The sequence below is a fragment of the Lathyrus oleraceus genome, chromosome 6, assembly GCF_024323335.1.
Source record: "Lathyrus oleraceus cultivar Zhongwan6 chromosome 6, CAAS_Psat_ZW6_1.0, whole genome shotgun sequence".
Lineage (NCBI taxonomy): Eukaryota > Viridiplantae > Streptophyta > Magnoliopsida > Fabales > Fabaceae > Lathyrus > Lathyrus oleraceus.
Genome location: NC_066584.1, coordinates 7,518,797 through 7,544,566, shown reverse-complemented (window position 1 = coordinate 7,544,566; position 25,770 = coordinate 7,518,797). Strand labels below are relative to the sequence as shown.

Sequence of the window (25,770 nt, the reverse complement as noted above, 5' to 3'; positions counted from 1 at the left end):
TATTTTGTCTTCATCAATTCCCTTCTACCAACTTCAGATTTGTATTTCTTAGCCTTTGAAGGTTGCATGTCCACAGTTTCTTCCCTAATTTCATCAGCTTGAGAACTTTCACCAATAGGTTGCTTTCCTTTGTTCTTCTTGGAAGGAGCCATGATTTTGATTTTGAGAGTTAGGGTTTGAAAGGGAAATCCGAAAATGGAACTTGAATTGAGAGAGGTGAAGATGGTTGGATGTTGGAAGAGAGAGTGGGTTTGATATTTAAGAGGTTGATTTAGGATTTTGAGTAAGTGGGTGTGATGTTCTTGAAAATGGGTTTATGACATTGAAGGTGGAAGGTGGAAGATGGAAGATGATAGTGTTCCAAGACAAAGTGATAAGATAAACACACATAAAGAGTGCAACACATGTGAATGTTTTAATTTTTTTATTTTTTGACTTTTTTAGTGGTAACCGGTTACTACCCCGCAGGTAACCGGTTACGCAAGCAAAAATACGAAGAAAAAAAAACACGAACAGCGGTAACCGGTTACTACCCTGCAGGTAACCAGTTACTCAAGCCAAATATGCAAAAACAGTAACTAATGCATAAACGTTACCTCTGAAGCTTTTTGTTCTCGATGGACCAAAGAGATCCATGTGCAACAATTGTAGTGGCCTAGTTGTGGACACCGCATTCTTGGAAATGAAAGTTGACTTAGTTTGCTTTCCTTTTTGACAAGTGTCGCAACCTGAAAAATATAGTGTGCGAAAAAACAACCGGCGAAAGAAAATGACAGAAGAGTCACCACCGTGCGTTATTTATCCCAAAGGAGGGAAAGGAAACGCTCGAAGTAAACCTGAAAAGAGGAAAGGAAAAGACAAGGTCTCGCAACCAAATCTTGGGTTCGGGAGTCGGTTCTGCGAAGGGAAGGTATTAGCACCCCTATGCATCCGTAGTACTCTACGGGATCCACTTTTGTAGTTCTTGTCTAAAGGGTGTGAGTTTATCTTGTGCTGTTTACTAAAAAAATGGTTAAATGAAAATGACTCGCGCGGATGTCGCATCCACTGCATACGTATCTCATCTGAATATGAGAATCAGAGTCTTCGTAGCTCGGCTGACCTATGGGTTAGGGGGATGTGTGCTCGCTAAGACATCGCTTCTTATGCCTACGTATCTCATCTGGAATGAGAATCAGAGCAAGCCGTAGTTCGGCTAACTACGGGGTTAAGGATTATGTTTTGGGGGCGGACGACGTTACTACGCAATCTACCGAATGCTCGACCTTTGGAGACTTACTCACCTGTAGTAGAAGGAGTAAACGTGTGTTTAGGAGAAGAAAAATCAATGAAGGGTTAGGGTTTGGGATGCTCATGTAAAAAGGCAGTCCTTGACGAAGGAACCGCGCTACCTGCGGGGATACGAACACATACAAAACAAACATGTATAAAGTAAATGTGCCAACAAGGCAATCAGAATAAATCTCCCAAATGGTATCCCACAAGCCAAGTGGAATATCCAGCGAGCTATCCCTGCAAAAGTCATGTGAGCCTTCACAAAAACTCAACAAAAGGGTTAGTGAAACAAGATAAGGATTAGGAGAAAACATGCTATGACAAACGTAAGTCAGATTAGAGCAAAACAATATGGTTTTTCATGGATAACAGTATGGTTTCAGAAACCTCAAACCCTGTGGCATACACTTCAGAAATTAAACGATTAAGCATTCAAGGCATTATTTATACATTCATACATAATTATGAACTCGTGGGCAAAAACCTAATGAAATTCATCCAGCATACCTCAAACATTCAGAGTATTCAACTTCAAAGCACAAAGGTAATGGGAATAAGGGCAAACCTGATTGGAGAGATCGGTTGAAATCAAATGGCACGGCTGGATTTGCAAACCAATGTTAGGGTTTGCTTGAGCTGAAAGTGTGTGAGTCAGAATGAACCTTTCAGAGTTGCCTGGAGGTTGCTCTGAACTCCGTTATCTCTTCTCTCACTATCTTTTTCCCCAGGGTTCTTCTCTCACTATCTTTTTCCCAGGCAGGGTAATAGGAATAGAATTGCCTTTTGTTTCACTGAAACTCTGAATTTATAACCTGATTTTTGTGGACCTGTGAGCTCAAATGAGAGAGGTCCAAGTCCAAGATTTTTTCTTTTATTTATTTATCTTTTATTTTTTATTTTTTATTTTCGTTTTTCGTTTTTTTTTTCAAAACACGTGGGCTTCGCCTAGCGAGCATGACAGCTCATGAACAAACCTTTGCTCCTTCAAGATTAACGTTTTGACTGACGAATGGACCCCTGTTGGAAGTAACTCAAGTCTTTCCCTTGTGTTGACTGATCATCTAAATAGAGCCCACAAAGTGTCCTGGATGATGTTCACGCTTCTTGGATCCGATTTCGATTGCCATGATGAAATGCAAATGCTAAATGACCTAAAAATGAATGCATGCATGAGGTGTAAAGCGTATGCTTCCAGGAAAAATGAAGGGTAAATTTTGGGGTATTACAGCTGCCCCTATTCAATCAACTGGAGACCTGGAAAGAAGATAGTAGCGGCTTTCGTGCTTTCGAGGTATCAAGGGATTGAATACAATAAAAGCCCGAAAATTTGCACTGAAGTGAAGTGAAGTAACAATGCCTGTCAGAATCGATAAAGAGGTGGTCTTGAAAGAAGAATCCGTCTGGTACGGTGAGAGTCAATCTGAATACCGAAACAGAATGTTAACCTGGATACCAAAATAAACGGTAACACAGAAATAACCATGGCCTGAATGCCACTCATCAGTCTGAATACTGGAAATGACTTCGATCTGAACATCGGGAGGTATGAGATTATTAATATCGGTTTGAACACCGAGAGGCTGGCCTGAATGCCACAAGTTGCATCGACCTGAACGTCGGAAACTTCTTCGATATGAACATCGGAAAATTGGCCTGAATGCCACAAGTTGCATCGACCTGAACGTCGGAAACTTCTTCAATCTGAACGTCGGAAAATTGGCCTAAATGCCACAAGTTGCATCGACCTGAACGTCGGAAACTTCTTCGATCTGAACGTCGGAAAATTGGCCTTAATGCCACAAGTTGCATCGACCTGAACGTCGGAAACTTCTTCGATCTGAACATCGGAAAACTGGCCTGAACGCCACTTCGGTCTGAATACCGGAAACTTCATGCTTGTCAGCATCGGCAAAAATAGGGAACGATAATAGAGACGGCGAATGGGCCAATGACACTTGCTAGGGATAACAAAGGTAAGTCATGAACAATCTTCAATCTGAGTACTGGAAACAACTTCTGGCTTATCACTTGGGATACCGAGAATGTTTTATGCTTACATGCGTATGTTTGAATTTTTCAATGGCGTAATGCTCCATGAAAATGGAAATGCTACGCGTTTTTGGATGATGCAATGCAATATGATTCTACATGCAGGGATGCGAAATGCTGGGTAGAATGCCAAGCTAGGGCAAGGGGATCTGCTGGGGAAATGATCACCATCTTCTGGACCCTAGCAAGGCTGTTGGAGATGCACAGCGCAAAGAATTCTATGGGGAAATGACCCGCCACACGGTGTTCTAGTAATGACGAAATACCGAGATTCTGACTGGGGAGAGAACGGCACTGAAAACCTGCTGTTGGGGAAATCGATAGTGGTTCTGGCAACCACGATCTGCGAGAGATGACTCAGCAAGGGAAGCAAACACCGATACGGTACCGAGGTTCTGCTTCAAGGAAAGAAACCATGGATCTGGCGTCGAGATCATCGATCTGGCATCGAACGCTGAGGAGCAGCTGTTTCTGCTGGGAAGATACAGTTTGGCACTATCAACTCCGCTGGGGGTATATAGTCTGACACTGTCAACTCTACTGGGGAGTGTATAATCTGAAACCACCGCTTGGGGGGAGGTACAGTGGTGAGAACCTGCTGGGGATTGAAGAATCCAACGCTCTGATCAGCTCTTCAGGGATAAGATACCGAATTCGTCTGTTGGCAGAAAACATTCACGATCATCTGCAGGGGATTTTAAGGAAATGCCCCGAGGGTACCTGTTCTGAATAGACGATCCAAAACACTTAAAATTTACAGCAATTTTAAATGTTTATTAAGCATGTACCTGTAAAGCTCTTATGTGTCATGATGCAATGTTTATCAAAAAATTCGGACGTCATTTTTGCAAACAAAACAGAAAAATGAAAATGAAAACAGAGATATACTGAATAACATGATTTTATTGATTGAACGGCCTCTGAATAGGCATTTACATCGGGAAGAAATCCCTAGAAAGAGGTAATCGCACAACAGATAAAAACAGACATTAATCTAATGGCAATGTGAAATGGATTTCTATTGGGTTCCAATTCTGCTATGACTTGCTCGTCTTCAAGATCCTCCAGATGATCAGCTTTCTGAAAGACTGATTAGACTGTTTCCTATCCTTCAAAGGTTTTAAGTCATTGACACGAGATGAGATTCAGAACTACTCAGAACGTAGTCATTCGCTTAATCCCTAACTTTTGCCTGGATCGCCCTTTTCGAGTTTTCAATCCACCGGGATACCCATTTTTGCTTAAGTTGCCTTTTCAGGTTTTCAACTTACCGGGTGTACAATATTTTCACTTTTAATCCCTAATTTTTGCCCGAACCTTTTTCATTTTCTTGGTTCGCCGGGATGCCCATTTTTGCCTGGACTACTCTTTTTATTGTCCAGCGGGTCTATTTCATGCGAAGTATTTTTTAACTGCGTCTGAGTTCACCGGGGAAGTGAAGTTTTCACCATCCATCGTTGCAAGCATTAAGGCCCCACCATCAAAAACCTTGGCGACAATATACGGTCCATCATAGTTGGGAGTCCACTTGCCCCTGTGATCTGTCTGAGGAGGAAGGATCCTTTTCAACACCAAATCTCCGACCTGGAAGCATCGAGGACGCACTTTTTGATCAAAGGCTCTCTTCATCCGACTTTGATACAACTGCCCATGACAAATGGCTGTCATTCGCTTCTCTTTGATAAGACTCAACTCATTGAACCTTGTCCGAATCCATTCAACTTCGTCTAACTTGACATCCAACAGGACTCTTAGAGAAGGAATCTCCACTTCAACAGGTAGGACTGCTTCCATACCATACACAAGGGAGTAAGGGGTTGCCCCAGTCGATGTACGTACTGAAGTACGGTACCCATGCAAGGCGAAGGGTAGCATCTCATGCCAATCTCTGTACGTAACGACCATCTTCTGCACAATCTTCTTTATGTTCTTATTTGCCGCTTCAACATCACCGTTCATCTTAGGGCGGTAAGGGGAAGAATTATGATGCTGAATGTTGAAGTCCTGGCACAACTCCTTCATCATTTTGTTGTTGAGATTAGAACCATTATCAGTAATGATTCTTTCGGGAATTCCATAGCGACAAATGATTTCTTTCTTGATGAAACGGGCAACCACATGTCTGGTGACCTTCGCAAATGACGCTGCTTCGACCCACTTGGTGAAATAGTCGATGTCAACAAGGATGAAGCGGTGCCCATTGGAGGCAGTCGACTCAATCTTTCCAATCATATCAATGCCCCACATAGCGAAAGGCCACGGCGAAGACATCACATTCAAAGGATTTGGCGGCACACGTACCTTATCAGCATAAATCTGGCATTTATGACACACGAGCATACTTGAAACAATCAGATTCCATGGTCATCCAGTAATATCCCGCTCTCAACAATTTCTTAGCCATTGCATGTCCGCCGACATGAGTATCGAAGGAGCCTTCATGAACTTCCTGCATTAACATGTCTGCTTCGTGTCTATCCACGCATCTGAGCAAAACCATGTCGAAGTTCCTCTTATACAACACATCGTCTTTGTTCAAGAAGAAACTGCCTGCCAATCTTCTCAAAGTCTTTCTATCATTGTTGGATGCCCCTGCAGGGTACTCTTGATTCTTCAGAAAGCACTTAATGTCGTGATACCAGGGCTTGTCATCAACTACCAGTTCAGCAGCAAACACATACGCGCCCCTATCAAGGCGCATCACGTCGATCTTGGGAGCATGGTTCCAACGGATCACCGTGATCATGGAGGATAGAGTAGCAAGAGCGTCTGCCATCTGGTTCTCATCACGAGGTATATGGTACAACTTTACTGTTGTGAAGAAAGTCAACAGTCTTCTCGTGTAATCTCTTTAGGGGACCAGAGTAGGCTGGAGAGTGTTCCAATCACCATTCACTTGATTGATTACCAGAGCTGAATCTCTGAAGATGTCCAAAGTCTTGATTCTCAAATCAATGGCTTGCTCAATACCCAAGATACAGGCTTCATACTCAGCTTCATTATTGGTGCACTCGAAAGTCAGACGAGCGGTGAAAGGCATGTGGGCACCTTTCGGAGTTGTAATGACAACACCAATTCCACTTCCTCTGGCGTTGACGGCCCCATCAAACATTAAAGTCCACTTTTCGTCTGGATCAGGTCCCTCTTCAACAACTGGATCTTCACAGTCTTTCATCTTGAGGAACATGATGTCTTCATCTGGAAAATCAAACTTCATCGGCTCATAATCTTCAACCGGCTGTTGAGCGAGATAGTCTGACAGAATACTCCCCTTGATGGCTTTCTGGGAAGTATACTGGATGTCGTACTCTGTCAGTACCATTTGCCAACGAGCAACTCTTCCGGTGAGAGCTGGCTTATCAAATATATACTTGACTGGATCCATTTTGGAGATCAGTAAGGTTGTATGAGACAGCATGTATTGTCTCAATCGCTTAGCAGCCCATGCAAGTGCACAACATGTTTTTTCAAGCATTGAGTATCTCGACTCGCAATCTGTGAATTTCTTACTCAGGTAGTAGATGGCATGCTCTTTCCTACCTGTCTCGTTGTGTTGACCGAGAACACAACCCATGGAATTGTCTAGTACTGTCAAATACATAATCAACGGTCTCCCTGGGACCGGAGGCACAAGGATAGGAGGATTATGCAAATACTCTTTTATCTTCTCGAACGCCCTTTGACAATCATCATTCCACCTGATAGCCTGATCTTTTCTCAACAATTTGAATATTGGCTCACATGTGGCTGTTAGGTGAGAGATGAACCTTGCAATGTAGTTCAACCTCCCTAAGAAACCACGAACTTGTTTCTCTGTTCTTGGCTCGGGCATTTCCTGTATCGCTTTCACTTTGGCCGGATCCACCTCAATCCCTTTTCCGCTAACAACAAAACCTAGTAGTTTTCCAGATCTCACCCCAAAAGTACACTTGTTCGGATTAAGCCTCAGCTTGAATTTCCTCAAACGCTCAAATAGTTTCTGCAAATTCACCAAATGTTCTTCTTCTGTTTGAGATTTGGCAATCATATCATCAACATAAACCTCGATTTCATGATGAATCATATCATGGAACAGAGTCACCATCGCTCGCTGATATGTTGCTCCGGCATTTTTCAGACCAAACGGCATCACCTTGTAGCAGAAGGTGCCCCATGGGGTTATGAATGTTGTCTTCTCCATGTCTTCTGGTGCCATCTTAATTTAATTATAGCCAGAAAAGCCATCCATGAAGGAGAATACCGAGAACTGAGCCGTGTTATCCACCAAAATATCAATGTGAGGTAAGGGGAAATCATCTTTAGGACTAGCCCTGTTCAGATCCCGGTAGTTAACACACATCCATACCTTTCCATCCTTCTTAGGTACCGGAACGATATTTGCAACCCATGGCGGATAATTTGTGACTGCTAGAAACCCTGCATCCAACTGTTTGTGCATTTCTTCCTTTATCTTGACAGCCATCTCTGGTCTTGTTCTTCTGAGCTTCTGCTTGACCGGAGGACAACCTTCTTTGAGCGGCAAGCGATGTACCACGATGTCTGTGTCAAGCCCTGGCATGTCTTGATAAGACCAAGCGAAGATGTCAACATACTCTTGCAGCAATTCAATCAACCCCTTCTTCATATTGTCTTCCAAAGCAGCCCCTATCTTGATTTCTCTCTTGGCGTCCTCGGTGCCGAGATTAATCACTTCAACTGACTCTTGATGCGGTTGAATGACCCTTTCCTCTTGTTTTAATAACCTGGTAAGTTCTTCAGGGAGTTCACAGTCTTCATCACCCTCTTCTTCAGCTTGAAAGATTGGATTTTCAAAGTCGAAGCGAGCCATAGCAGAACCGTTATCAATAGGATCCGGTGATGTGCATCTGCATGAGTGATGGTATGTGCTTATGAGTGTGGAAAAAAAAAGTGGAAACAAAACAAAACATTGCCATTTTTTTTTGAAAAACTGCAAAAATAGAAAGACAGGGAACGAAATATTTGAATGCAAAAAGACGTCCTTTATTTATGATAAAAAATGCAAGTGTCACATAGATGATCCCTACAATGAGTCATTACACCCTGGTGGAACGTAAGACTTGGATATGCATGAATAAACAAAGAAAATTACTCCTCCAGACAAGTGGCTTGGACAATCTCCTCAGAAGACCAATTGTTGGGAACTTCACCCGGGATCCTCGGACGCACCCAGTTATCGATGTCGCAATCACTATCCCCATCTTCATTGTTGACCGCAGAGACTAATTTGACTTCTCCTTCAACCATGTTAACGTTGGCTCCACCATGCTGGGGCATGGGATTGTTAACGACATTAGGATCTGGTGCAAAGTTAACGGCCTTTGAATCAATGAGGTCCTGAACCACGTGCTTAAAAGCTTTGCAGTTCTCAATATTGTGGCCAGGTGCCCCAGAGTGGAAGCTACACCTAGCGTTGACGTCATAACCCACTGGGAGTCTACCAACAGGAGGAGCCAAAGTGTGCAACTGCACAAGTTGTAGTTGTTGAAGACTAGAAAGCAACTGAGCATATGACATTGGAAGAGTGTCGAAACGCCGGTCCATCGTCCTTGGCCTCGGTTGATAGGCGGGTCTGTTACCCGGTTGTTGTGGTTGGTACTGAGCTGGTTGACGTTGTGGTTGTTGTTGTTGTAGTGGTGCTGCAGCTGGAATGGTCACAGCCGCAACATACGGTTGCTGATGATAGTTCTGATAGTTATTCCTCCGGTTACCCCTGTTCTGATAAGAAGATATGGAATTTGCATCCCCTTCTCTCCCCTTCTCTCCCTGAATGAATGGCTTCTTCACCCCTGATGAAGATCCACCTCCACTCTAGGTCTTGTATGTCCTCAGGTAATTCTCCACCCTCTCTCCGGTAGAGACTACATCAGCAAAATTGGAGGCATTGCAACCCACCAGGCGCTCCAAATAAGGTCCTGGCAGAGTGTTCATGAACATGTTAGCCATTTCCTTCTCCAACATAGGAGGTTGAACACGGGAAGCTGTTTCTCTCCAGCGTTGAGCGTATTCTCTGAAGCACTCATTGCTTTTAAGAGACAGATTTTGAAGTTGAGTTCTGTCCGGAGCCATGTCTGCATTATACTGATACTGCTTCACGAAAGCCTCAACCAAATCCCTCCAGCAACGGATGTGGGCTCTGTCCAGCTGTAACACCTCAAAATTTGCCCTCCTCTCTTGGGACTAGCTTAACATATTGCATATCATTTTTTTAGGTCATTAGGCATAGCATATTGCATATCATGTGGTTACATTATGCAAGTCATCCTCATAGGTCTTGATCAGGAGATGAAGAGGTCATGATGCAAGCTAGGGTTTCATTGATTGGGTGGACTGATCATTAACCATCTGAAGGTTGGTGTGTCAAATTAGGGTTTTGATTCTCAAGGAGATTGATCTTCATCTTGGTTGAAATGATACATCATTATCATCATGGTTTTGTTATCATCCAGAAGATTCAAGAGATTGATCAGGTACCTTGAGATTAGGGTTTTGACCACTGGTCAACCCTAATCAGTTGCATTGGGCCAATCAAGGCATGGCAAGGAGATGGGGTCTATAATGAATATGGGGATCATTTCATGATTATATTAAGCTTATGGGAGCTAGGGGGTCATCATTGAGCCATTTCATCAGGAGTTTGAGGCTCAACTTGATCAGTGCACAGCCAAATTCATCTATCAGTTGAAAAAGTCAATTGTGGTCAACTGTGCTTGATTTTATGGATTTGGAGGTGGGAGAGAGTTGGATACACTTCATTCATGTTGAAACAAGTTTCATTGGTCATTTCAATCATCAAGAATGAAGAAAATAAAGTCAGACAAAAAGTTGCCAAAAATAGAAAGTGACTTGTAATGGAAGTTTCCAAAAATGGAAAGTTTTTCATCACAAAATTACATGTCCAAAAAAGCTTCAAATGAAATTTTGTTCAACATTAAAGTTGTAGATCTTGCTCTCACCTTTCCAAAAAGTCCAAGAACTTGAATTTCCCATGTATGGTTGACAAGTTATGGTCCCTTCATTTTTCAAAAATGCCTAAAATCAAAGTGGCATAACTTTCACATGGAATGGCCAATTTGGGTGATCTTTCTTTGAGCAAACCCCATTTCACATGTACTTTCATGTTGCATAATCAAAATTCATCAAAAATGGTCAAGGCAAAAAGTCAAATTTCAAGTGGACTCTTTTGAATTTTTGGTGTGAACATGTGATTTTGAGAAATACAAGAGATATGCACATGAAACCACTTCCAACACACTCCAAATGCCAAATATGACTTGTGTGAGCTGTTATCTTACTGTTACATTGCCAATCCACAAAGCTCATTTTTGGACTTTCACTAAAAGTGTATTTGTGCTAATCATTTGATTTTTGATAATGGTGATTAACAAAGTGGATTAAGGAGTGAGTATAAGTTGCTAATCATAACAGAATCATAATCACAATTCCATATTCCAAGATTTGTAACTGTTTTTCCCTCCAATTCTCTCAAAATTCACAAAACCTTCATCACATTTTTCATCATTTCTTCAAGAAATCTTCATCAATTTGGTTCGTTCTTCTTGGATCTACATTCTATCATCATCATAGAGGAACTGTTTCACTGAATCCGTGCCAAGAACTTGCTGAATTTGGACTGTTGGAAGTAAGCACAACAATGGCAGTCGAAGGTTTTTTGAAGCTGGTGCATCATTGAGCTAAATCCTCTCTTCCAATCAACTTCCTCATCCTTAAGCATCATCTGTTTCACATTTTCACACGTAGAAACAAGCTGAATCATCAACTGCCTCATCAAAAGGTCAGTATTCGATTTCACTAATTGCTTCAATCATTACATGGCTTTTGTAGATCTTGTAGCGCAGATCATCATGATGCTTGTAGTTTTTGGTTTGGTTGAGTGTAGAGAGAGATATCGTGAATCGAAGTTTGATGTGTAAACCTTTTCTTGCTCGATCCCGTCGATACAGTTAGAATTAGGTTAAATTAGATCCATATCCATGATGTACGTGATTCACCGGTCATTTTGATGTATGATTCGTTGATTTTGGTTGAGATTTGCTCATCTGCATTTTCTGGAATTTCGCTTGGTGAAGATGATGAAAACGCGATGCCAGATGCTGTTTGATCCACAGTTTTCCATTTCCTTTTCAAATTTCTGTTTCCCGCCGCCTAGAGCCAATGAGCGCGTGCCAGCGAAAAAATGGGAGCGACGTCGTTTTGGCTTTCGTTCCAGAAATTACAAATATGCCATTTCTCATTTAAATTCATTTGATATTTCTTATTTCTTTTTCATTTCATTTCACTTTCATCCATGATCTTTAGAAATTCATAACTAATTCAAAAATAGTCCAAATTTTGTGAGGTTTTTTTCACCATGCTCCTTGTAATGTGTAGAATTTAATGATGATTTTTATTATTTTTGTGCACATGTGGAAAATTAATTTGTCTAGAGATTGATTGAATGTGTCACATACGTGTATGCTTTGCCATATCATTCATAAAATGCTGATGCTTTCAAAGAAATGGATGAAATTTTTTGTGCATATTCTGGACACTTTGATGGTGATTTTGATGTAGAGTTTGTGGTTTTTGGATACCTGGTTGTTGAGATATGAATTTTTGAATAGAGGTGTGACAATTTGTGTCACACCAAGTTTGATGAATTTCATGATTGTATTTGCCTTGCCTAGGAACCTTGAATTGAGCCAATTTTTTGCATGACTGAGCATATGTATGTTGAGATGACATGTGAATTTTTCTGGATTTATTGATGGCATTTCCTATTTGATTGGAATTTTTCCCTCTGTTTGGTCATTTTGTGATTTTTTGTGACACATGATGGCATTTGATTTGTGAAATTCTGATCATTGATTGTATGAGTGTGAAATTTGGTATGAGCATTGTAAACACATTGAGGCACATAATGCTTTTGATCCCATTCATTTATCATGTATTGTCACTGATTTATGATTTTTGGAAGTTGATGTTTGTTTGGATACCATGTGTTGGCTTGCTTGAACTTGTCTGAACTTTATGAATTTAATTTTCATACTTCCACTAATCCAAATGAGCTGAAAATTGATATGCTATTCATTGAATGTGTCCTATTTAGGTTGGAATTTTTGTGGAATTTATTGAGCTGTTTTGATGGGGATTTGATTGAGATCTTTCTGTTTGGTCTTTTGAAGTTGCAAATTGCATGTTTGATACTATTTTGTGCATAAAATGATAATGGTGATTGATATGAGCATGGGACCAATTGGTATTGCTTTTAAATTGTTTGAATGTGGTTTTGGATAATTTTCACTTGCTGTTTTGATTTTTTCATCTCCTTTGGACCCTAGGCTTGGCCTAGTGGTCTTGTTTCTCATGGTTGGTTTGGATTTTCAGGTTGAAATGCAAAAGGCTTAAGGAGAAAATTGCAAGCTGATTAAATTGAGTTTGTTTGATGTTGTAAACTAACATTGGCTTTGTTTTGTAGGGTTTGATGCTTGAGCTTGGGCTCATGGCTTGCATTTGTGTGCATTAACTTGTGTTTGACTGTACAGATTAACATTTGCTGTTTACTGTTGGTTTGTCTGGTATACTGACTGTGCTTGATTGATTCCAGGTACCATAGTCGCTTTAGTTCTTTAAGAACTTGCTGTGCTGCTGCTTGGTTGTATAAACCAGTTGAGGTAGACTCTCTTGTCTCCATGTAGTCTGGAAGACCTGGCTTGTTATTTAGCCAGGCAACTGTCTGAAGTCCTCCTTAAGAGGCGATGTTTGTGATTGTTTACTTTTGTCCCCAAGCAGGTAAAGACCTCTATGAGGCAATTGGCGGAACCCAAGGGATATGCAATCTATCCCCCACTATTCTTGTTGAGTCGTCCCTCTGCTCACACCACTGTGTTGATGCATTGGGACACAAACCCAAGATCTTGTGCTGTTGCACAGTCGAGTCAGAGTCTTGAGCGTAGAAGGGTTCCTCCTTTCTGGACCCACGCTCCTTTGTCTGAAGCTCTCCCTGGCCAGGGATAAGAGCTGTGAAGTCTCATCTTCACTCACCTTTCATCTGCTTCACCCTGACTCTCAATGTCAGGGTTAAGAGCGAACGCTACCCCGTACAGATGACTTGCCTCGGCAGTCCACCCTTGTTTGAGCCTCACTTGACTGGATATAGTGTGTGCTATGTGAAATGTTTGTTTTATTTTGATTGATGCTTGCATGCTTGTTTTTCCTGGTTAGGATTAGCTTGCTGTTGTGCAAGTAGATAGAAACCACAACATAGGGCAATGATGCATGATAACACTAGGCTCGAGTACAGCTCCCTGGTAGTGTGTCTTCCCTTTGTCTCTGGCTAGAATTTCTTTCCCTTTCAGGGGAACTACGTCGCCCTGATCCTCATACCAGATGAGGTACGTAGGCAGGAGACCGTGCGAGGTCTCTCCGGGCACTTTTCTTTCTTTTTGTGTGTGTGCTTGACAGTTATAGGCTCGAGTTCCCGACTCCCTATTAACTTGTTGGTTGTTGTGTGCTTGGAAGCTGATGTAAGTCCATCGAGTGGCATTCGGGTTCCAGTGTGCGTGTGTTTGGTTCGGATGCCGATGTAAGCCCAGTGATTGGCTTTCGGGCTCCACGTTTGCCTTTGTGTGTGTGTTTTGGTTCAGATGCTGATGTAAGTCCAGTGGTTGGCATTCAGGCTCCATGTTTGCCTGTGTTTGTGTGTGTCTTGTTTGGCGTGCGTGAGCCGAACTACGGCAGTTCTGATTCTCGTTCCAGACGAGATACGTAGGCATAGGATGCGATGTCCTAGCGAGCCCTCTCCCTCTTAACCCCACCTGTGTTGTTTCGGTGTGTGTGTGTGTGATGTGTTTGTTTTAGCAACCTTTTCTTTCTTTTAGAGCGTGGATCCCGTCGAGTACGACGGACGTGAGGGGTGCTAATACCTTCCCCTTGCGTAACCGACTCCCGATCCCATTCTCTTTGGTCGCGAGACCATGCTTTTTCCAGGTTTACTCTGAGCGTTTCCTTTCCCTCTTTTGGGATAAATAACGCACGGTGGCGGCTCTGTGTTGTGTTTTGTTTCAGTCCGCCGGTTGTTTTTCGCGGATGCGACACCAACCTCATATAACATTCCAGGGATGCCCCAGCTAGGCTGTCCTAGAAAAAGTACATAAGCAACTTTTCGTCATCGGAGTATGCAACCATTTTACGGAAATAGGCTTACACATGGGTCTTCGGGCAAGAGTTGCCATTGTATTTGTCAAATATCGGGACCTTGAATTTCGGTGGCACTCGCACACCTGGGACCAGCCCAAGTCAGCAACATCTACTCCCAGAGGATTCTGTCATTCCACTGCCTTCAACCTCTCTTCCAATCTTCTAAACATGGGGTCCACACCATGACCCATACCAAAGTCTTCCTGCAGCAGAGGGAACTGATCATCCTGATCATCACGAACGGGCTGTTGACCGGAGGTGACATGTAGGATTGGGATAGGCCCCGATCCATTGGGTCCATTAGCCTCTCCAGCTGGAGGATCAGTCACCGTCTCTGGTTGAGTAAGGGGATTCCTCTGTATCATCTACCTGAGCTCTTGCTGTCCCTGAGCCACCCCTTGAACCACATCCATGAATTGATTCATGCGGATTTTCATCTCGGTGAACTCTGCCTGTAGGCTTTCCATTACTCTCTGTTGGTTTCTGCGGGTACCATACCGGTGAATGCCTGGGTCAGCTATCCTGCTGATTGAACACCAAACAAACTGAGAACACTGTGGCGGTACCTGTTATGCAAGACATGCTAATGAATATGTAAATGCAATGACATGTTTATCAATTCCAAAGGTATTCTACCCCCTTGATTCCAATCTCTCAATAGATAAATGATGTAAAAAAAAAGACTAAGCCGTTGATGAGAACCAAGAAAGTTCCGACTAGAATCAAGTAGAAGATATAAACCCCATAAAAATGGATAAACATGTGTGAATGATTATGAATGCAAAATGATGTGATGCAAAATGATGTGAATGCAGTGCAGTGGCATGGGAATCCGGATCGCTGTATCTGCTTGAACATCTGTCAGGTTACACTGTCTGGAGAGAAATTAAGAGCACACCAAACAAAGGTCATGGGATGGATCATGTTATCCTTAATATCAACCACCCATTTTGGTGGATTATGGTTTACACCTTATCAACACCCAAGTTTCATTGATATTAAGGATACCTGATCGGATCAACCATGAATCAAGGGTTTGTTGCAAGTCACGAGCATGGAGTTTAGGTTAAGAACCACCCAAAAGGAGTGTACTAAGGTTTAAACCTGCCAAACATGTTCTACAAAAGGTTCCCATAGTCATAATCCCTTCTTTCGGATATTATCGGAGGAACGACTACTCGTATTCCAAAAATATTCTCAAGAGAGACTCTTATGAGTGTAGTATCGCGTAACAATTGTATCAAATCTTACACTTGAACGACTTTCGCACTACGTCCTACGAATAGGCCAAGATGGGTTTGGTAAACTAAGGTCCTCGGCTTCTAAGGTCTATATTGGAAAAAGTAATGTCTAACCACAACTTACTTGTGTGACATTATTGATCTCAACATGACCTCCACCAAGTGAATGGGCTTGTAAGTCAACTTGCTAAGGAATAACTCCATACAAGTCGACAAGACTATGCCATTCTCCTATCCTAAGTGCACTCGAGTTCGGGTATATAACTCATCTCACAAAGATCACCAAGCAGCCATAGCCAGCCAATAGATACATCAATGATATGTACACAATGCAATAAGGTAAAGCAGGTAAATAAATAACTGTACAAAAGCATGAACACCCAATAAACAAACAAACTATAAAAGCTAGGAGGGACTCGCTTAGGGAAACCGGGTCCCCAGCAGAGTCGCCAGCTGTCACAACCTGAAAAATACAGTGTGCGAAAAAACAACCGACGAAAGAAAATGACAGAAGAGTCGCCACCGTGCGTTATTTATCCCAAAGGAGGGAAAGGAAACGCTCGAAGTAAACCTGAAAAGAGGAAAGGAAAAGACAAGGTCTCGCAACCAAATCTTGGGTTCGGGAGTCGGTTATGCGAAGGGAAGGTATTAGCACCCCTACGCATTTGTAGTACTCTACGGGATCCACTTTTGTAGTTCTTGTCTAAAGGGTGTGAGTTTATCTTGTGTTGTTTACTAAAAAAGGGGTTAAATGAAAATGACTCGCGCGGATGTCGCATCCACTGCATACGTATCTCATCTGAATATGAGAATCAGAGTCTTCGTAGCTCAGCTGACCTATGAGTTGGGGGGATGTGTGCTCGCTAAGACATCGCTTCTTATGCCTACGTATCTCATCTGGAATGAGAATCAGAGCAAGCCGTAGTTCGGCTAACTACGGGGTTAAGGATTATGTTTTAGGGGCGGACGACGTTACTACGCAATCTACCGGATGCTCGACCTTTGGAGACTTACTCACCTGTAGTAGAAGGAGTAAACGTGTGTTTAGGAGAAGAAAAATCAATGAAGGGTTAGGGTTTGGGATGCTCATGCAAAAAGGCAGTCCTTGACGAAGGAACCGCGCTACCTGCGGGGATACGAACACATACAAAACAAACATGTATAAAGTAAATGTGCCAACAAGGCAATCAGAATAAATCTCCCAAATGGTATCCCACAAGCCAAGTGGAATATCCAGCGAGCTATCCCTGCAAAAGTCATGTGAGCCTTCACAAAAACTCAACAAAAGGGTTAGTGAAACAAGATAAGGATTAGGAGAAAACATGCTATGACAAACGTAAGTCAGATTAGAGCAAAACAGTATGGTTTTTCATGGATAACAGTATGGTTTCAGAAACCTCAAACCCTGTGGCATACACTTCAGAAATTAAACGATTAAGCATTCAAGGCATTATTTATACATTCATACATAATTATGAACCCGTGGGCAAAAACCTAATGAAATTCATCCATCATACCTCAAACATTCAGAGTATTTAACTTCAAAGCACAAAGGTAATGGGAATAAGGGCAAACCTGATTGGAGAGATCGGTTGAAATCAAATGGCACGGTTGGATTTGCAAACCAATGTTAGGGTTTGCTTGAGCTGAAAGTGTGTGAGTCAGAATGAACCTTTCAGAGTTGCCTGGAGGTTGCTCTGAACTCCGTTAGCTCTTCTCTCACTATCTTTTTCCTCAGGGTTCTTCTCTCACTATCTTTTTCCCAGGCAGGGTAATAGGAATAGAATTGCCTTTTGTTTCACTGAAACTCTGAATTTATAACCTGATTTTTGTGGACCTGTGGGATCAAATGAGAGAGGTCCAAGTCCAAGATTTTTTCTTTTATTTATTTATTTATTTATTTATTTATTTCGTTTTTCGTTTTTCGTTTTTTTTCTTCGTTTTTTTTCGTTTTTTTTTCGAAACACGTGGGCTTCGCCTAGCGAGCATGACAGCTCATGAACAAACCTTTGCTCCTTCAAGATTAACGTTTTGACTGACGAATGGACCCCTGTTGGAAGTAACTCAAGTCTTTCCCTTGTGTTGACTGATCATCTAGATAGAGCCCACAAAGTGTCCTGGATGATGTTCACGCTTCTTGGATCCGATTCCGATTGCCATGATGAAATGCAAATGCTAAATGACCTAAAAATGAATGCATGCATGAGGTGTAAAGCGTATGCTTCCAGGAAAAATGAAGGGTAAATTTTGGGGTATTACAACAAGCACCACACAACCCATCTTTGATGAATTTGATCTTCGGCAATCCAATGACTAAGTTATGCTTGATCAATTTATTCAAGTGCTCCATATGAATATGAGCAAACCTCTTGTGACATAACCATGATTCATGTTGTTTGCCAAGAGACACCTAACATTCAAAGAAAAGTTATCTAAAGAGATTTGAAATATATTATTAACTCTTTTACCTTTTAGCATAACTTCATGAGTAACTTCATTTTCAATCAAACATTCATCTTTAGTGAAGTTGACTTTGAAACCTCGGTCACACAATTGGCTAATGCTAAGGAGACTATGCTTTAGACCTTCTACAAATAGGACATCTTCTATAGTTGTTGAAGGCGGTGAACCAATGATGCCTACGCCAAGGATTCTTCCTTTATTGTTGTCACCATAAGTAACATATCCTTTGGCCTTAAGCGTTAGATGTGAAAATTTGTTTAAGTCACCCGTCATGTACCTTGAACACCCACTATCAAGATACCATTGATTTGAGGAGGTCTTCAAGCATACCTACAAAACAGAGTTAAGTTTTATTAGGTACCCAAATTGCTTTGGGTCCTTCAAAGTTAGTTCCTTTCTTAACCCATACATAATGGCCTTGAGCAACACTAAAGTTTCTAACATAACATGCATTAGGAGTATGACCTTTAATACCACAATAGAAACATGTAGGCTCAAAGCTGCTTTTATATCTAGGGGAATAAGATCTATTTTTATAATAAAATTTGTTCCTTTTCCTATTATTATATTGATGAACCACTTTAGGCTTGTTACTTTTATCTAAAGGAATTTGTTCTTTAGCTTTTACAAAAATGGTCTTGTTAGAAGTTTGTTTAGCAAAATTTGAATAACCTAAACCACTTTTATCATTTGAGTATCTTTGACTACTAAGAACATGTTCCAATCCGATTTGACCTTTTTCATATCTTTCAATAACTCTCTTCAATTGAACTATTTGAAAAGCAAGTGACTCACATTTAGTGCATGCAAAATTCTTGATTAATTCTTCCTTTTCATCTTTGAGATTATTTTTCATTTTCTCAATATTTTCTTCCAAAGTTGATATTTGATTCTTTTGAGATGAAATGGTTTTGTATAGAATTTTGCATTCACTTAAAAGTTCATCAATTGCTCCTTGAGCATCATTATCAAAAATTGAAAAGTTACTACTAACCTCATCGCCTTCATCGTCAGAATGATGTGATGCCATCAATGCTAGATTTGCGCTTTGATCACTATCGGAATCCGATGAAGAACTTATTTCATTGTCATCCCAAGCAATGTAGGCCTTCTTATTGTAATCCTTCTTTCCTTTGTTTTCACGATTCTTTGCGAGTTTGGGACATTCCGGTTTGATATGGCCTTGTTTTCCACATTCATAGCATGTAATGTCTTCATTGGATGTTGATGCTTCTATTTCTTTGTTCTTTGAGAACTTCTTTCTTCTTGTGTAACTAGAGTTTCCAATATTATTTTTTGCACCAAAACATTTTCCTAGTCTTTTTACAAGAAGCATAAAGTTTTCGTCCTCTTCGGGATTGTCTTCTTTCTTCACAACTTTGGAATCAACTTTTAAGGCAATGCTCTTGGATTTCTTCTCTTGGACCTCATGTTTCTCCAATAGTCCAAGTTCCGTCTCATATTCTTGAAGCTTTCCGAATAAAGTAGCGGATGTCATTGTTGATAAACTTTTCTTTTCGGAAATCGCCGTCACTTTGGGTTGCCATTCTCTTGTTAAAGACCTAAGCACTTTAAGATTAAGTTCATCATTAGTTAGTGTCTTACCAACTGCTTTCAATTGATTTGTCAAATGCACGAATCTTTTTTGCAAGTCGAGGATTGATTCTCCCGGTTGCATTGGGAATAACTCGTACTCTTGACTTAACGTGTTCAATCTAGATCTCTTGACTTCGGCCGTTCCTTCGTGAGTTTCTACAAGAGTATCCCATATTTCCTTTGCAGTTGTACATGTTGAGACGCGGAAGAATTCATCCATTCCAAGTGCACTTTGTAAAATATTAATCGCCTTTTTATTATAGAGAACCCTTTTCTTATCATCATCATCCCATGATCCTTGTGGCTTTGTTGAACTAGCACCGTTGACAACCGTTGTAGGAATAAAAGGACCATTTTGAACCGCCTCCCATATGTCACTTCCTTGTGCTTCTAAATGGGCCTTCATACGGATTTCCCAAAAGTCGAAATATTGACCGGAAAACAAAGGAGGCTTGTTACTACTCCCACCATCTTTAAATACACGATCATTGTTTGCGGAAGCCATCTGAATCTTTAGGAACAAGTTACCTATAACTTGCTCTGATGCCAAATGTAAGTTGTAAATGCGCCTAAGAGGGGGGGTGAATTAGGTGGTAAAAAATTTCTTCGATCTTGTTTCCGGTTCTTGGTTATTTTTCATTTAAGTGCTGAAAAATAAATTGCGGAAAGTAAAAGGACACCGAAAATTATAGTGGTTTCCTTCACACTCCGAACGTACTCCACTCCCCTTTCGACTCGAAAGAGATTTCACTATAGTTAGAATTATTGTACAGCCTACTCACACCAATGGTGATACTTACTATCTAACCTATAGGTAATCAAGTGTATGAAGAACAATCCTCTTTAACACTTCACTTGTTTCCAACAATCCTGGACAACAAGGTATGATACAAAAATCTGAACTTAATTAAAAGTTGATGATGAATCTTGAATATATTAATCACTTGGATTAATCTTCCCCTTTGGATATCAATCACTCAATGTAGTATACAAGTGTTCAAACCAAATGATATGTATTCTTATCAAGGTATATGAAGGTTTAATGCAAAGAATACTTTTTAAGAAAGTTTTTGGACACTTGATAAAAATCTGAGTTTTTATAAGAATGATTAATTGAAAGTGTTTGCAAGAAAGGAGGTGGTCATAAAAAAAGAGTAATGATGTTTATGTATTGCTACAAACACCTTTTTGAAAGAGTATGATGAATGAAAGGATACCATGATTCAAAGGAATGCAAAGAAAACATTTGAATGAAGAAATGCACCAATCTGCCAAAATTCGTCAGTGGTAACCGGTTACTGCTCGGTGGGTAACCGGTTACTTGCTTCCAACGTCCAAAAAATATTTGAAAAACAACAGTGGTAACCGGTTACTGCTCGGTGGGTAACCGGTTACTAAAGCCCAGTTTTGAAAAATAGAATTTGACAGAATGTGAAAAAGGAAATGCAATACATCCTAATTTTCTATATGAACCAAGATATCATGGAATAAATATTTGAACACTTGTATATCATATTAGTGAAAGTTTAAGATATACCAATGATGATACTTGATCCTTTGAAATGATATACTTCACTTGAATCTTTACTCCACTTCAATTCACTTCAAGTCTTTGACAGCTTTTTGATCTTTTCACATGAGGATTGTTGAGAGATGTTGTAATCATCAAAATCATCAAGAAGCCATGACTTCACACCTTCAAGATTGGATCATGTCTCAACATAACTCCAACACTTTAATTCTGATACTTAAATGCAAGGAAGCTGACAACTTGACCCAATACAAACCTATTGCTTTAGTCAATATCAAGTTCAAAATCATCACGAAAGTGATAACAGATAGGTTGGAAACTATTCTTCCTTCCATGATATCTCCTGGGCAAAGTGGTTTTGTGAATGGTAGAAAAATTAGAGATAACATTTGCGTGGCTTTTAAAGCAATGAACCTCCAGAATCATAAGAGTGTTTGGGGAAATGTTGCTCTCAAAATTGACATTTCTAAGGACTTCGATTCTTTAAGTTGACACTTTCTCCTTAAAACCCTCTCAGTCTTTAGCTTTAGTGACAAGTTATGTCTTTGAATGAATGTTATTCTTGAATCAACTCATCTCTCCGTATGCATGAACGGAAAGAAAATTGGATTTCTCAAATGCTCCAGTGGGGTGAGGCAAGGGGATCCTCTATCTCCCCTGCTTTTATGTCTGGCAGAAGAAGTCTTAAGTAGAGGTATTTCTAAACTTATTGAAGACAAGTATATCTCCCTGATGAAAGGCTTTATAAACATCATGGTCCCTTCTCATACCTTGTATTCTAACGAAATTCTGAGTTTCTGTAAGGGTGACCTCATATCTATCAATGATATCTCTAACATATTGGCTATATATGTTCATTGCTTTGGACAGACTTGCAATGTTGCAAAATATCTTATCTTTGCAGGGGAAATGAATCAGTCTATACACAAGACTCTTGCTGATCTTTTTGGCTTCACAATGGCCTTCACTCGTTTCATTTACCTAGGTGCCCATATCTTCATTGGCAGACCTAAAAACGTTCATTTCCAATTCTTTGTTGACAGAATCAGGATTAAGCTTGCTTCTTGGAAATCCAACATCATATCTATGGCTGGAAAATTCCATTTGGTTAAAGTTGTGATGCATGGAATGTTGATGCATAGTTTAACCATTTACAACTGGCCTTGTGGAATCATCAATACATTGAAGTTTGGATGAGAAATTTCATTTGGAGTGGGGATTTAGACAAAAGAAAAGTAGTCATGATTGCCTGACATAAATGCTGTAATATTTTAAGAATAGAGGCTTGGGAATTAGATCCTTGAGAATTCTTAATGATGCTTCAAACATGTCTCTTTGTTGGTATTTGGTGCAAAATAATTATAGATGGTCAAAGCTTCCTTCTGCTAGAGTCTTTAGAGGGAAAACGGTCATCACTCATCATATCTATTCTTCTTTATGGAATGGCATTAAGAATCAATATTTTTTGTTGTAGAAAATTCCAAATGGCTCCTGAGTGATAACAAGAAAATCAACTTCTGGTTAGATTGTTGGATGGATGTTCCTCTTGTCAATAAGTTTAATATCTATCATAAATATCATATTACTCTAACTTAAAATATTTCTAATTACCTTCATGATAAACTTTGGTCATTACCCTCAAATCTGCAAACTGTTATTTCTGAGTTGTTGAACTATGTTTCTTCGTGTTTCATTCCTAAGCATTGCACTGGTGACATGTTGGTGTGGACTGACACTAAGAATGGTGACTTTAGCCTTAAACAATCTTATAATTTTCTAGTGAAACCTTCTCACTCTGACTTGTGGAATGGGTTCTCTTGGAATCCTTGCATTCCTCCTTATATATCTATTTTGATGTGACGTTTTCTTAACAACCGTCTCCCTACTGATGAGAACATGGTCAGACGAGGTTTTGTTATTTCTTCAATGTGCTCCCTCTGCAGTAAGACCTCTAAATCATATTCTCATGTTTTCTTTGAATGCAAATTTGTGACTCCTATTTGGAGGTGGTTCTCAGGCTTGTTCAACATTCACAAGCCTTTTGGGAAGTTACTTGGATTACAAGTTGGCCATGAGAAATGACCGGTCGACCCAGCTGGTTGTAACCAGAAAAAAAAATTGGGATGGGCGCTAACGTAAAATAAAGATTATAAATAAAATGTAAATAGTATTTTAAATAAAACATTAAAGTTAAAATATATACAAAGTTAATTACTAAAAATTTAAATTACATGACTTAAAACTACCTTAAAGTAATACTTTACGCGTCCCGAGTGACTTGAAATCGTCAATAATTGACTCTGAACTAATGCTTGCACTAATCTCCCTTTCAAAATATATACTGTCATGCTATCTCCAAGAAACCCATCATCCATCTTGTTTCTCAACTTAGTCTTAATAATTTTCATTGCTGAAAAAGACCTCTCAGTTGTGGCCGTAGAAACGGAAAGAGTCATGATAAGACGAAGTAGTCTATCAATCAAGAAGTAAGTTTCAGCCTGTCCAGACGCAACCAAACATGAACATAGTTCTTGAATAGTTGATAAATTATTCAAGTTTGATGCTTGACGAGCAACAAATAGAAAATGTTGGAGTTGAAATTGCAAATTATTCTTCTCTTGATCACTAAAATCCATAGGATAATATTTTTCAACTAAAGAACAAATAGTATCAATGCTAAAAGCTTTATATCCATCCTTAGGAGATAAAGAACAAGAAAGAGTTAACAAATCCATTGCATGCTCACTGAATCTGCTATTCAACTCTTGTAACTGTTTGTCAATGGTAGTGAAAAAGATTTCAACTTTAAAGTAATGTTGAATTGTGACTTGATTCTCTTCAAGACGGGAGCGTCCAAATCTTGTTGTTGAATGAACATCATTAAGATCAGGAATCTCAATACCATGCTTTTCACAAAAAGATACCACTTTAGTAAACAATATATCCTAACCATTTTCTCCCAAACCTTGAATAAGATGTTTTGTTGAACGAACCAAGTTCATAGCATTAACTACATCTTGATTTTTTTTGTAAGGCTTGACAAAGCATATCTGTTATTCCCATGATTTCTTTCATCAAGTGCAAAATAAATATAAAATCAAATGCCTTCAAGTAATTGTAACAACTATTTGCATCCCCACGTGTAGCATACCTCCCTCTATCTTTTGCAATTTTTTTTAAAACCAGACAAGTTGCTTCATACATGTTTATCAAGCTAGAAATTGAATCGTAATGTGATCCCTGAGTATCTCCAACTCGTTTCAATGTACCAACTTGATTTGCACCTTTACCAGTTACAATCTCATCAATCTCTAACAAATAAGCAATTTCTTCTAATTGGGCAGCTTGTAACTCATCATGACGCTTTGTAGAAGAACAAACAACATTCACAACAAAGATCAGCTTCTCAAAAAATTTATGAACATGTTTGACTTCTCTTGATGATGTAACTAATGCAAGTTGCAATCGATGAGCAAAACAATGAACATAGTATGCATAAGGACAATCCTTCATAAAGAGGGCTTGTAAACCATTTCATTCTCCTCTCATATTGCTAGCACCATCATACCCTTGGCCACGAATGTTAGAAACATCAAGGTTATGTCGAGAAAGTATATCACATATTGCTTCCTTAAGAGTTAAAGATGTGGTGTCTTTAACATGTGCCGCATCAAAAAATCTCTCTTGTATTAAACCAACTTTATCAACAAATCTTAATACAAGAGCCATTTGTTCCTTTTTTGACTCATCACGAGCTTCATCAACAACGATACAAAATTTGGAATCACCAATTTCCTCACGAATACTCTTTTTCACCATACTAGAAAGAATTTGCAAGAGCTCTTTTTGAATTTGATGTGAAGTATACTTGCAATTTTGTGGAGCATTTTCCAACGCAACTTTTGCAACTTCATCATTGTAGGATGCTAAAAGTTTCAATAACTCAAGAAAGTTATCTTGATTTCTTGATTTGCTACTTTCGTCGTGACCCCTAAAAGCACAAACTTGTAGTGTTAACCAATGAGCAGTGTCAATTAAAGTCTTGAGTCGTAACCGATTATTCATTCTTTGACTTGAACTTTGCACTTGAGTAACATTTCTAATATGACCATCTTGATTCAACAAGTCTTGACAAACTTTCATTGCATTGTTGTGTGGTGAGCAAGGATCCTTCCCTATGTGTTTAAGAAAGGAACAATGTTTTCCATTCCTAACTTTCTTCCAATTTCTAAAACCCATAGAAATAAAGACAAGTGATCCGGGACGTCAACTTAGTTTTTTGCTAAAAAGGTAACATGGTAAACAATATGCGGCATCTTCAGATGGTGAATATTCTAACCATGATGGAAATATGCTAAACCAAGTATGTTGAAACCTTCTCGGATGATCCTCGTTACC

The 25,770-nt window shown here is 40.0% G+C and overlaps 1 protein-coding gene across 1 annotated transcript; it reads right to left on the bottom strand.

The window, feature by feature from the left end:
- Positions 1-18,588: 18,588 nt before the first annotated feature.
- On the bottom strand, positions 18,589-20,346 carry LOC127093631 (uncharacterized). Its single transcript, XM_051032572.1, has one exon. The coding sequence runs from the start codon at positions 20,344-20,346 to the stop codon at positions 18,589-18,591; it is 1,758 nt and encodes a 585-aa protein (XP_050888529.1).
- Positions 20,347-25,770: the final 5,424 nt, after the last annotated feature.